Below are 12500 nucleotides of genomic sequence, written 5' to 3' on the forward strand. Positions count from 1 at the left end.
TCCTCTCTTGCCTCCCCTCTCCCTTCCTCCTCGCCTCCCCCTTCTCCCTTCCCTCCTCGCCTCCCCCTCTCTCTTCCCTCCCTCCCCTCGCCTCCCCTCTCCCTTCCTCTCGCTCTCCTTCTCCCTCTCCCTTCCTCTCGCCTCCCCTTTCCTTCCCTCATCGCCTCCCCTTTCCCTTCCCTCCTCGCCTTCCCTCTCTCTTCCCTCCTCCTCGCCTCCCCTCTCCCTTCCCTCCTCGCCTCCCCTCTCCCTTCCTCCCTACGCCTCCCCTCTCCCTTTTCCTCATCGCCTCCTCTTTCCCTTCCCTCCTCGCCTTCCCTTCTCTCTTCCCTCCCTCCTCGCCTCCCCCTTCTTCCCTTCCTCTCGCTTCCCTCTCACTTCCCTCCCTCGCCTTCCCTCCTCTTTTCCTCTCCTCCTCGCCTCCCCTCTCCCTTCCCTCCCTCTGCCTCCCCTCTCCCTTTTCCTCCCTCCTCGCCTCCCCTCTCCCCTTCCCTCCCTCTCGTCTCGCCTCCCCTCTCCCTTTCCCTCCTTCCTCGCCCCTCCCTTCTCCCTTCCCTCCCTCCTCGCTCCTCCTCTCTCCTTCCCTCCCTCCCCTCGCCTCCCCTCTCCCTTCCCTCTCCTCCTCGTCTCCCCTCTCCTCTCCCATCCTCTCGCCTCCCCTCTCCCTTCCCCTTCCTCGCCTCCCTCCCTCTCCCTCTCCCTCCTGCCTCACTCTCCCTCCTCCCTCGCTCGCCTCCCTCTCCCTTCTTCTCCCTCCCCGCCTCCCTTTCCCCTCCTCGCCTCCCCTCCTCCTCTCCTCCTCTCCTCCCCTCTCCCCTTCCCTCTCCCCTCCTCCCTCCAAACCCTCCCTCCTCGCCTCCCCTCTCGCTTCCCTCCTTCGCATATCGTAAACACTTCACCGAGCGTGTAATGACGTGCCTCCCACGCCCCTGGCTTCCATGTCCTTCACTCGTGTCGTGAATCCTTCGCTCCTTCTCCCCTTCCTTCCTTCTTCTCCCTTTTGAGCCGTGAGTCCCCCTTAGCGCTGCTTCCTTTCCCCTTTGCCGAGGCGCTCCTCTTCTCCCCCTTTTCCGCGTTTCTTTCGTTTTTATTATATTGTCGCTTCTTTTCGTTTTTGGTTCTTTGACCCTCGTCGTTTGTTCCCCTCCTAATCTTTCTCTTTTTTTTTTTTTGACTCACTCTCTTCTTTCTCCTTTTTTTCTCCTTCTTTGCCTCCCCCTCTCTCTTTCTCTAACTTTTTTTGTCGCTCTCTTTCTCTTCCTCTTTGTGTCACTCTTTCTCTCCCTCTTTGTATCACTCTCTCTTTCTCTCCTTCTTTGCCTCCCTCTATCCCTCCTCTTATCTCTCTCTCTTTCAATCCTTCGCTCTTTCGTGTTCTTCCTTTCTTCGTTCTTTTGCTCTTCCATTTATTCGCTTCTTCTTTCCCACGTTCTTTCATTCCTTTTTTCGTAAATTTTTCTTTCTCTTTCCTTTCTTCATCATTTCTCTAATGATTTTGTACAATATTCATTATTTGTTAAGCATTTTGTGTTTTAACTGTTTTTCTTATGTGTCTTCAATTAGTGTCTTCTTTTTTATTTGATTTGTTTCTTATTTCATCTTTATCATAATTTTTCGAGGTTTGTTATTTTCAAAAGGAAAGAGCTTTAAAAACAATATCCTTCAACAGATAAATGCAGAAAACAATAAAAATACGTATACACCCATAAGCATTCATCAGAAAGTGAGAAGAAAACACAAAAACAAAAAAATATCAAAACAAAAACACACACATAAAAAATAGAGTGGTGATTGGAGAATCAGAAAGTGAGAAGAAAACACAAAAAACAAAAAATAGCAAAACAAAAACACACACATAAAAAATAAAGTGATGATTGGAGAATCAGAAAGTGAGAAGAAAACACAAAAACAAAATAATAAGCAAACACAAAACAATACCAAAAAAAAGTGATGAAATTTATAACCAAAGAAAGATGAATGAAAACAAAAACAAAAAATAGCAAAACAAAAAACACACACATAAAGGATAAAGTGATGATTGGAGAATCAGAAAGTAAAAAGAAAACACACAAAAAAAGCAAAACAAAAACACATACATAAAAAATAAAGTGATGATTGGAGAATCAGAAAGTGAGAAGAAAACAAAAACAAAAAATAGCAAAACAAAAAACACACATAAAAAATAAAGTGGTGATTGGAGAATCAGAAAGTGAGAAGAAAACACAAAAACAAAAAATAGCAAAACAAAAAACACACATAAAGAATAAAGTGATGAATGGAGAATCAGAAAGTGAGAAGAAAACACAAAAACAAAAAAATAGCAAAATAAAAACACACACAAAAGAAATAAAGTGATGATTGGAGAATCAGAAAGTGAGAAAAGATACACACAATTTATTAAAATAAAAAATAGCAAAACAAAAACACAGATAAAAATAAAGTGATGATTGGACAATCAGGAGAGTGAGCAAGAATAAAACAAACAAAACAAAAAATAGCAAAAAAAAAAAAAAAAAAAAAAACACACACAAAAGAAATAAAGTGATGATTGGAGAATCAGAAAGTGAGAAAAAAACACAAAAACAGAAAATAGCAAAACAAAAACGCACACATAAAAGATAAAGTGATGAATGGAGAAATATTCCTTCGACGTTGCATAGTCCTTTCCATTCACACTTTCTCTCTCTAGTTTCATATCTTCAGTAATATTTTCTACATATTATCTTTCGCGCCTCCTTTCTGCTTTTCGCATGTCATATAACATCAGCTTCTCCAGAAATGTAGAAAAGGTATGAATGAGACTGGATATCTTCACAATACAAGAGATGTATTTGACCGGTTTCGATTACGTCTTTATCAGAAATATATACATAAGAGAAAAAAAATTCTGATGAAGACGTAATCGAAACCGGTCAAATACATCTCTTGTATTGTGAAGATATCCAGTCTCATTCATACCTTTTCTACATTTGTCAACATGGATACGTTTCAAGAGAAATGTATCTACGCTTAGTCATTCGAATTCCATGCTACTATAATCTTTCATGCTTTCATTCATAAAATTGTAAACTCATCTACAGCGGATTTTATCGACGCCCACCCAGTCTCATTCAGAAAATTTGCCTCATTCATGTCAACTCATGTTTACTATATACTCTCTCATGCCTACTCCTTCTTATTCATAAAAAAAGCTGCTCACTCCCATTCATAAGATATGTAAACTTTACTACAACGAAATTCCTTCATGCACACTCACTCTCATGAGAAAGAATGCAAGCTACTACAACAAACTTCATCCACGCCCATTCTCATTCACAAAAAAAAGAGGAAGAAAGAAAGAAAAAGATTTACAACAGCGATCTTCCTCCACGCTCACCCATTCCCATTCATAAAAAATGCACCACTGACTCCAGCGTCCTCCATGCACGCCAGCTCAGCCTCATTCATAAAAAAATCCACACTCTCCTACGACGACCGCCCTTCACTGCACTCACAGTTCATGTCCAGCGTGACCGTGGACGAGATGGGCGCCGAGTCGTTGAAGTTGGTCGCACGACACTCGAAGACGGCGTGCAGGTCGTTCCTCGAGAGCCTTGGCACAACGAGGGTCGTGTTGATGACCCCGGGCGGCGAGCGGGACTCCTGGGACGACCTGACCTCGTCGTTGACCAGCCACTGCACGACCGGGGTGGGGCGACCTGGGGGTGGGGAGAGGGAAGGGGGAGGTTAGGGGGCTTCGTGGGAGAGAGAGGGAAGAGAGATGGGAGTGATAAATGGGGGTGTTTGGCATGGTACGAAGAGGATTGTGATGAACTGGTGTTTTGAAGAATATGGATGGAAGAGTGTGATAAAGCGGTTGTTTAGAGCGAGATCGATTGTCCATTGAGAATGAATAATCTATTCTATTCTATTCTTTATTGAGAATATTCCACATTGGAAATATATAATCAATAGGTTATCATTATTGATATTGTAACGCTATCACATCATTATCATCATCATAGCCAACACTATCGTTAATCAGTATTATTATCTTTATTTTCATTCTTATCATTGTCAGCCAATATAACTTCTGCAGTTTTGAACAAACAAACAACCGAATAAACAGACAAACAAATAAAATCTAGACAGATAAATCGAACATTAGATAACCAAACCAAACAAAAAAATAACCGAAGCAAACAGCAAAGAAACAAATCAAGCACATAAACAAGTCGACAGACAAGCCCCCATCCCCCGCATCCTACCCCCCCCCCCGCCACCGCCCGACAAGAAGGATATTCTTAAACGAGATTAAACTTTTAATCTCTTGCTATTGAGTCGGGGTCGCAGGTCGGTATTAGACCTCTTGTTCGCTAAATCCAGACGTTTGTGTCAAGTCTCTCTCTGTCTGTCTGTGTGTCTTTGGGTGTCTGTGGTTGATTGGGTGTCTATTTTTGATTTTCTGATTGTTGATTTTTTTTTTCCTTTTTTTTCTCTTTCTTATTCCTTCTTTGTCTTTATTTATCTGTTTGTTTTGTCCCCTCCCTTTTCTCTTTTGTTTTTCCCACCCTCTCTTCTTCCCTTTTAATCTCCCTGCTTCTCCTTCTTTTCCTCCCTTCCTTATTTACCCTGTCTTGTTCTCTCGCTTTCCTTACCTTTCTTGTCTCTTCCTCTTTCTCAACCCTTCCCTCCTTTTATATTCCTCCTTTTCCCTTATAATCCTCCTCTGTCTCTCTTGCCCTTTCTACTTCCCATTCTCTCCCTATCTCCCTCTCCCTTTCTTGCACTTCCTACCCTCCTTCCTTTTCTCGCTGCTTCTTCTTCCTTCCCTCCAAATCCTTTCAGCCTTATCTCCCTCCTACCTTACCTTTCTCCTCCCTTCCATTCCTCCCACCTTTTCTCCCTTCCCTCCCTGTCTTTTCCTCCTTACTACCCCCTCTATCCACCTCTCTCTAACCTTTAACCCCTCCCTCCCTCCCCTCCACTTTCTCTCTCTCTCCCTATCTCCCTCCCTTTTTCCTTCCCACCTTCCTCACCCTAATTCGCGCCCTCTCTCTCTCTCTTCCTCCTCACTACCTTCCACATCCTCCCTCCCTCCCACCTTCCTTCCCCTCTTTCCTCCCTCCCATTCTTCCCTCTCTCTCCCTTTCTCCTCATCATCCCTTTCTCCTTCCTTCCTCCTCACTACCTTCCTTCCCTCTCTCTGTCTCCCTCCCTCCTTTCCTCCTCACTTTTTTCCCTCTCTCTCCCTCCCTCTCATCTTCCCTCTCTCCCTCCCTTCCCCCTTCCTCCCTTCCTCCTCACTACCTTCCTTCCCTCTCCCTCCCTCTCATCTTCTCTCTCTCTGTCTCTCTCCCTCCTTTCCTCCCTCTCATCATCCCTCTCACCCTCCGCCCTTACCTTCCCTCCCTCCCTCTCGCTCCCTCCCTCCCTCCCTCTCATCTTCCCTCTCTTCCTCCCTTCCTCCCTTTCTCCTAACTACCTCCCTTCCCTCCCTTTTCCTCTCCCCCTTCCTTCCCTTCCCTCTCCCTCCCTCTCCCTTCACCCCTTCTCTCCTTTCTCTCTCCCTCCCCCTCCCACCCTCCCTCTCCCCCTCCCTCCCTCAGCCAACCAGACCCTCATCTTAGTCTCGCGGAAACACCTTATTTCCGGGTTACATTGCGATCGAATCCTCCTCGGGATTTCGAATTTCCGCCTTTTGGTTACCGGGTTGAGGGGAGGTCCTTAGGTTTTTTTTTTTTTCTTCTTTTATCTCTTTTTATTGCATGTCTGTTTGATTTTCTGGTTCGTTAATTTTGTTTTGTTTTGTTTGTTTTTTCTGGTGTGATGCGTATTTTTTCTTTCTTCGTATGTCTTTTTTTTTTAATTCTTTTCTTTGTTTGATTTTCCTTTTCTTCGTCTTTTTCTGTCTCTTTTGTTCTTTCTCCTTAGACGCCACTACCTACTCTCGCTGCCTCTGTTATTGTTTCTGTCTCTGTCTTTTTGTCTGTCTGTCTGTCTATCTCTATCTTTTTCTCTGTCTGTCTGTCTGCCTCGCTCTCTCGCTTTCTCTCTCTCTCTGTCTGTCTGTCCGTCTTTCTCTCTCTCTCTTTTTCTCTCTCCCTCTTCTTTCTGTCTTTCTGTGTGGAAGTCTCTCTCTCTCTCTCTCTCTCTCTCTCTCTGTCTCTCTCTCTCTCTCTCCCTCTCTCTCTCTCTCTCTCTCTCTCTCTCTCTCTCTCTCTCTCTCTCTCTCTCTCTCTCTCTCCCTCTTCTTCCCTCTCCCTCTCCATCTCCTTCCCTCTCCCTCTCCCTCCCCCTCTCCTTCTCTCTCTATCTCTCCCTCCTCCGCATCCCAATCTCATCATCTCCCTTCGTGCCTTTGGAATCCCACTAACTTTCTTAGTTCATCAAAGGTGATTTGAAATGTTTTCTTTCCCTTCCTTGTGGAATCTGAAGCGGACTTTCTATGCAGCAAAATCACAGCTAATGTCGGCAATAGAGTTAAGACTGCCGGTCAAATTAGTGATGCAGCGTTCTGGGAAACGGCGGAAGGGAAATTATATCAGAAAGATGAGATGGAAGAAAATTGAATTAGTTTTAAGAAAGAAGGTGAAGAAAATGGTAAGGAAATAATATGGAGGAGAAGATGAATAAAATAAATTATATCAAAGACGACGAAAAGGAAGAAAAGAAGAGAAATTATATGGAGAAAAGAAGTAAGGAGGAAATAGTATATGAAAAAGAAGGAAAAAAAGAGAAATTAATACGATTACAGAGGAGGGAAAATAAGAAAAGGATAGATAAAAAGATGAAGAAAAATAAAATAAAATGATAAAATAGAAGAAACACAAGAAAATAACGATACAAAAAAAATAGATGTTGAAGATTATTGTGACGAACAGAGGGCCGTAGGTGAGAACAGTTATGAATCTCATTATAAAAACGTTAATTATCGTAAAAGATATTGATTGTGGTAATGAGTATTAGAAGGATTATGGTAATAGCTCATTATAAGAGAAATTAATCAAAGCAGAAGAAATAGAGGAATAGAGATGATAATTACAATAACAATTATAATTATATTAATTATGGCGATAACGAGGACACATATGATAATGATGATGACAATAATGATAATAATGATGATGAAAATTATGAAAAGATAATTGCAAGAAAAGGAAGAACAAGAAGAAAAATAAGAAAGAAAGAGAGAAAGAAAAGTAAGAAAAAAAAGAAGTGAAAAGAAAGAAAGAGAGAAGAATAATAAGGAAGAGAAAGGAAATGACAAGGAAGAAAAACGGAAAACAAAAAAATGAGAGAGAAGAAAAATGAGAAAGAGAAAAGGAAATATCATAAAGAAAGAAATAATAAAAAAACAAAAAAGATAGATATAATGAAAAATAAGAAACACGAAGATAATGAAAAACAAGAAAGACAGAGAAAAGGGAAAATAAGAAAGGCAGAGACAAAGAAAAAATAAGAAAGACAGAGATAATAAAAAAAGAAAGAAACAGAAAATAAAAAATAAGAAAGTGAAGAGTAAGAATACGAAAGAGAGAAGGAAAAAAAAAAGAGAAAGAAACAGAAAAGGGAAAATAAGAAAGAGAAGAGTAAGAATACGAATGAGAGAAGGAAAATAAAAAACAAAGAAACAGAAAAGAAAAAATAAGAAAGAGAAAAGTAAAAATACGAGAAAAGGAAAATATAAAAAAATAAGAAACAAAAAAGGAAAAATAAGAAACAGAAAAGGAAAAATACGAAAGAGAAGAGTAAAAGAAATACGAAAGAGAGAAGGGAAATGAAAAAGAAAAGCCGTCTGTTCCCCCGACTGCATTCTGACTAAGTTGCAGCGTGATTGCAAAGTCAGTTCCGCTTCCTCGCTCTGCCTTTAGCTTCGTCTCTTGAGCGATGGCGGGGTCTTTCTTCTTCGCTTTTCGCTGTTTCTTTTTTCTTTCTTTCTTTTTTTGTTTTGTTTTTTCGTTTCTTCGTGTTTTTTTTTCTTTTTCTTTTTCTTCTTCGTTTTTGGCTCTTTCTTTTTTTTTTTTTGTTCTTTCTTTTTTTTTGTTTTCTTCCTTTTTCTCTTCTTCGTTTTTTTTTCTTTTTTCTTTTTTCTTCGTGTTTTTTTCTTCCTTTTTTCTTTTTCTTCCATTTTTTTTCTGCTTCCTTTTTCTTTCTTTCTTTCCACTTTTGTTTTTTTTCCATTTCGTTTTTTCATTTCCCTTTCTTATTTTCTTTTCTTTTTTCTTCTCTTGTATTTCTTTTCACGTTTCTTCATTTTTTTTTTTTTTTTACTTTGTTTCTTCTCTTTCTTTGTTTTTATTTTGATCCTTCCCATATTCGCTTTCATCTTCTTTTTGTATATTTTCCACATTCATCTTAATTTTCTCTTCCTTTTTTCTCCTTCTTCTTTTCATATTCATTTTCATTTTCTTTCTCATTCTCGTTTTTTTCTTTTTCTTTTCTCGTCCATTTTCTGTTTCTATTTCTATTTCCCTTTTCAATTCATTTTATTCACCTTTCTATCCTTCTCCGATTTCCTTCCATCTTTTAGCGGGCATTTCCTCTCTTCCCTTTCGCCTGATTTCCTTCTCCGCCGCGGCTTCCTTCTTCGGGAGGGGGGGAGGGGGGGGGTCGAGGGAGACAGGGAGAGGAGAGAATGGGAGAGAGGGAAGGAATGAAGAGGGAAAGCAGAAGAGGACGGAAAGAGAGAATGATAATGCGAAAATAGTGTATGTATGTATGTACGCATGTATGTGTATACGAATACACACACACACACACACACACACACACACACACACACACACATATGTATATATATATATATATATATATATATATATATATATATATATATAATATATATATATAATATATATATATATATATATATATATATATGTATATATATATATATATATATATATATATATATACATATATATATATATATATATATATATATATATATATATATATGTATATATATATATATATATATATATATATATATATATATATATATATATGCATGAATAACGCATTCTCACTCTCTCTGCTCAGTCACTAAAGGATTATCACGTATTTTTCTACCTGCTGCGCTTGAGGAAAATAGCCAGATTTTGTAATTGCCGTTTAATTGTTTCCAATCAATTGTTGTTCGAAAAAAAGCAATTCCTAGATTCCATTACGCGAGCAGCTAAAGAAAAAAGAAAAAAAATACTGTTGCTGGTTTCACTTATTTTCTAAATCAACTTTTCTTTTAAATGGATATTTTCCTCATGATTGTTGTTTGCCTATAAATTCATGTGACAGAGAAACGCGGAAACGATATATTTTTTTCTTTAATAGATGAAAAGTGATTTATAAAAAAAAGGAAAAAAAATCAATTTACAAAAAAAAAAAATAATAATAATAATAATAAATAAAAAATAATAATGGCTAAAATCTTGGGTCTTTATTATTCATATTCCTGATGAACGTATCTCAATGCCAGTAACAAAAGGTGAAATAGAAAAGATGAATAGATAAACAAAATTAATGGGATGAACAGGAAGTAATGACTGATATTGCCTCTTTCCTAATCAATCATTACTCATGTTTAATAGCTTGTTGGTAATGCTGAAGCCAATTAGGAAAGATTTAATATAAACTTGTCCTTGACATGCTTGAGTTATGTTTATTAATAGCATTAATGTTCCTTACATTATTAACATTATAACTAGCCTTTTATCCTTACTAATGTTATCGGTATCATTACTATCATCATCATGATAAGTATTATGATGATGATAATTCTTATCATTATTGTTATCATCATCATTATTGTTGTTTCCATTATCATTATTATCATTATCATTATTATTATTAGTAGTAGTAGTATTGTTATTTTCATCCTTCTTATTACAATCATTTATTACCATTGATATAATGATTATCGTTACTATCATCATTATCATTCCTATCATCATCATCATCATCATCATTATTACTACAAATATTGGACATTTTCATATTCTTGTCATTAGTTAACATCCAACGATCCCGGATGTGTGACCACAGCACGGATGATGAAAACAAGGCACAGAGGCAGTTCCCCTTAATTAGGTTTGCTTCATCAGCTGGAAGGAAACAATATTGCGTGAACTTTGATATTGTAGATCACACAAAAATATGTATTCACTTAAACTGTCAAACTATTATTATGCTGACACATACACACTTATCCTCAGGCATCCACACACACGTACACGCACGCGTGAGTAAACAGATATGTGTGTATAGATGTATGTGTGTGTGTGTGTGTGAGTGTGTGTGTGTGTGTGTGTGTGTGTGTGTGTGTGTGTGTGTGTGTGTGTGTCTGTGTGTGTGTGTGTGTGCATATATGTACATATACATATATATGCATACATATGTATATATACATATACATACATACATATATATATATATATATATATATATATATATATATATATATATATATATATATATATATATATATGATATATATATATATATATATATATATATATATATATATATATATATATATATATATATATATATATATATATATATATATATATGTATATATATATATATATATATATATATATATATATATATATATATATATATATACATATACATGGGCGTGAAATCAACCCGGGAACAACCAACCCTCCCCAGAATCTCTCAACTTCCCGCCTCCGCGCTTTTCGACGAAAGTCTGCGGGAATTAGACGCCAGGAATCAACTAACTCAAAGGGGTCTACCGGCTTAAGCATCTTGTAAGAGGGAGTCCATTAGCTTCCTATTGCTTTTGGGGATTAAGTGAGTTTTCACTGTATCTTAGGACTCGGGTGACCTCGGCAACGAAAACACCTGCTTGTTGTTAGAGACGAAAATGCTTTAATTGTGTTGAGATTTTCATCATTCTTAATTTTATAATTTTCACTTTATTTCATGATGATGACCTTGTTATCGTTGCGTTATGATCACTTGTGTAATGTTATCTCTATTCTAAACTATTTTTTTCTATTTATTTGCGATTATTATTACCATTGTTATCATTAAATAATTGCTATTATGACTATCATCATTGCTGTTATTATTTAAGTTACTGGTATAACTATAATTATCGCTTCTTTTATCGTTATCATTGTTGATGTCGGTGTAATTACTTTTATCATTTTCATATTTTTTTATCATTCTTATCATTATCATCATACTAAAATTATCACTATCATCATTTTTTTCATTATCATTATCATTGTCATCATCTGTAATTATCATCACTAATATCTTTTCATTATTATTTCATAACCTTTAGTATCAGTTTTGTTATTGTTATCATTATTCTCTCTTTGTTATCCTTATCACTATTTTTATTCTCATGATCCTCATTGTTACTTTTATCTTCACATGTTATTTAATTCTCATCATCACTGATCTTACTGTATTATTGAAACACTGATGTTAAAGCAACCATCCTCATTCCTATATTCATCATCATTACCATCATTATAATCAAAGTCAGTCTTATTACGGTTGTTGTTTATCACCATTATCATAATCGTCATATTCATCTATTTTTCTGCTTTTCTTTCCTTTCCTTCTTTCTTTCTATTTTATTTTTACATCTCCATTCTTTCCACGGTGAATTCTTAACACAGATACGATAAAGAAAGTAAATATTTGCCTGAGAAATGCAGTCTTCTTTGTATTTTTCATTTCCTTGTTTCTTTCTGTTTATATGATACGGCAAAGGTCAGTGATAAAAGAAAGTTGAATGAAAAAGTGTCTGATGTATAGATTGAAAGAATGGATGAATGAAATAGAAAGCGAGAGGGAAAGGAAGAAGAGAAAGATAACATAGATAATGTGGAAATACAATAACTGAAGAAAACAAATAGTCATAGAAACAAACACAAAGACAAACAAGTACACATGCACTCATTGACTAAGAAAACGTAGACCATTGACTACGCTAAGACAGACGGATTGTTCTCTTTATTTTTCTTATTATCTCATTTATACATTTAAAGTAAAGCACATTATTGCATTTATCTCGTCTTCCCCTCGCTGCTAAAGTCAGGACGAACACGCAAGCAAAAGCACCGTTTCGCATGCAGAAAATGCCTTTAAAAGATCTTGTGCAATTGATTGCCACAAACGTCTGCCGGAAATTCTCAAGAGAGAGAGAAAGAGGGAGAGAGAGAGAGAGCGTTAGAGAGAGAGAGAGAGCGTTAGAGAGAGAGAGAGGAGGGGAGGGAGGGAGGGAGGGAGGGAGGGAGGGAGGGAGGGAGGAGAGAGAGAGAGAGAGAGAGAGAGAGAGAAGAGAGAGAGAGAGAGAGAGAGAGAGAGAGAAAGAGAGAAAGAGAGAGAGAGAGAGAGAGAAACAGACAGACAGACAAAAACACATACACACACACAAAGAATGAGAGAGAGAGGAGGAAGAACGAGAGAGAGAGAGAGAGAGAGAGAGAGAGAGAGAGAGAGAGAGAGAGAGAGAGAGAGAGAGACAGACAGAGAGA

At 37.7% G+C, this 12500-nt stretch overlaps 1 protein-coding gene across 1 annotated transcript in view; it reads right to left on the reverse strand.

Annotated features, from left to right (window-relative positions):
• LOC113817663 (kin of IRRE-like protein 1) overlaps window positions 1–12500 on the reverse strand; it is a 180277-nt gene that overhangs the window by 81377 nt on the left and 86400 nt on the right. Inside the window, exon 4 of the mRNA XM_070122500.1 lies at window positions 3495–3698. Within this exon, the coding sequence (XP_069978601.1) occupies window positions 3495–3698 (204 nt within the window). The remainder of the gene's footprint in view (window positions 1–3494; window positions 3699–12500) is intronic.

The sequence above is a fragment of the Penaeus vannamei genome, chromosome 6 (assembly GCF_042767895.1).
Source record: "Penaeus vannamei isolate JL-2024 chromosome 6, ASM4276789v1, whole genome shotgun sequence".
Lineage (NCBI taxonomy): Eukaryota > Metazoa > Arthropoda > Malacostraca > Decapoda > Penaeidae > Penaeus > Penaeus vannamei.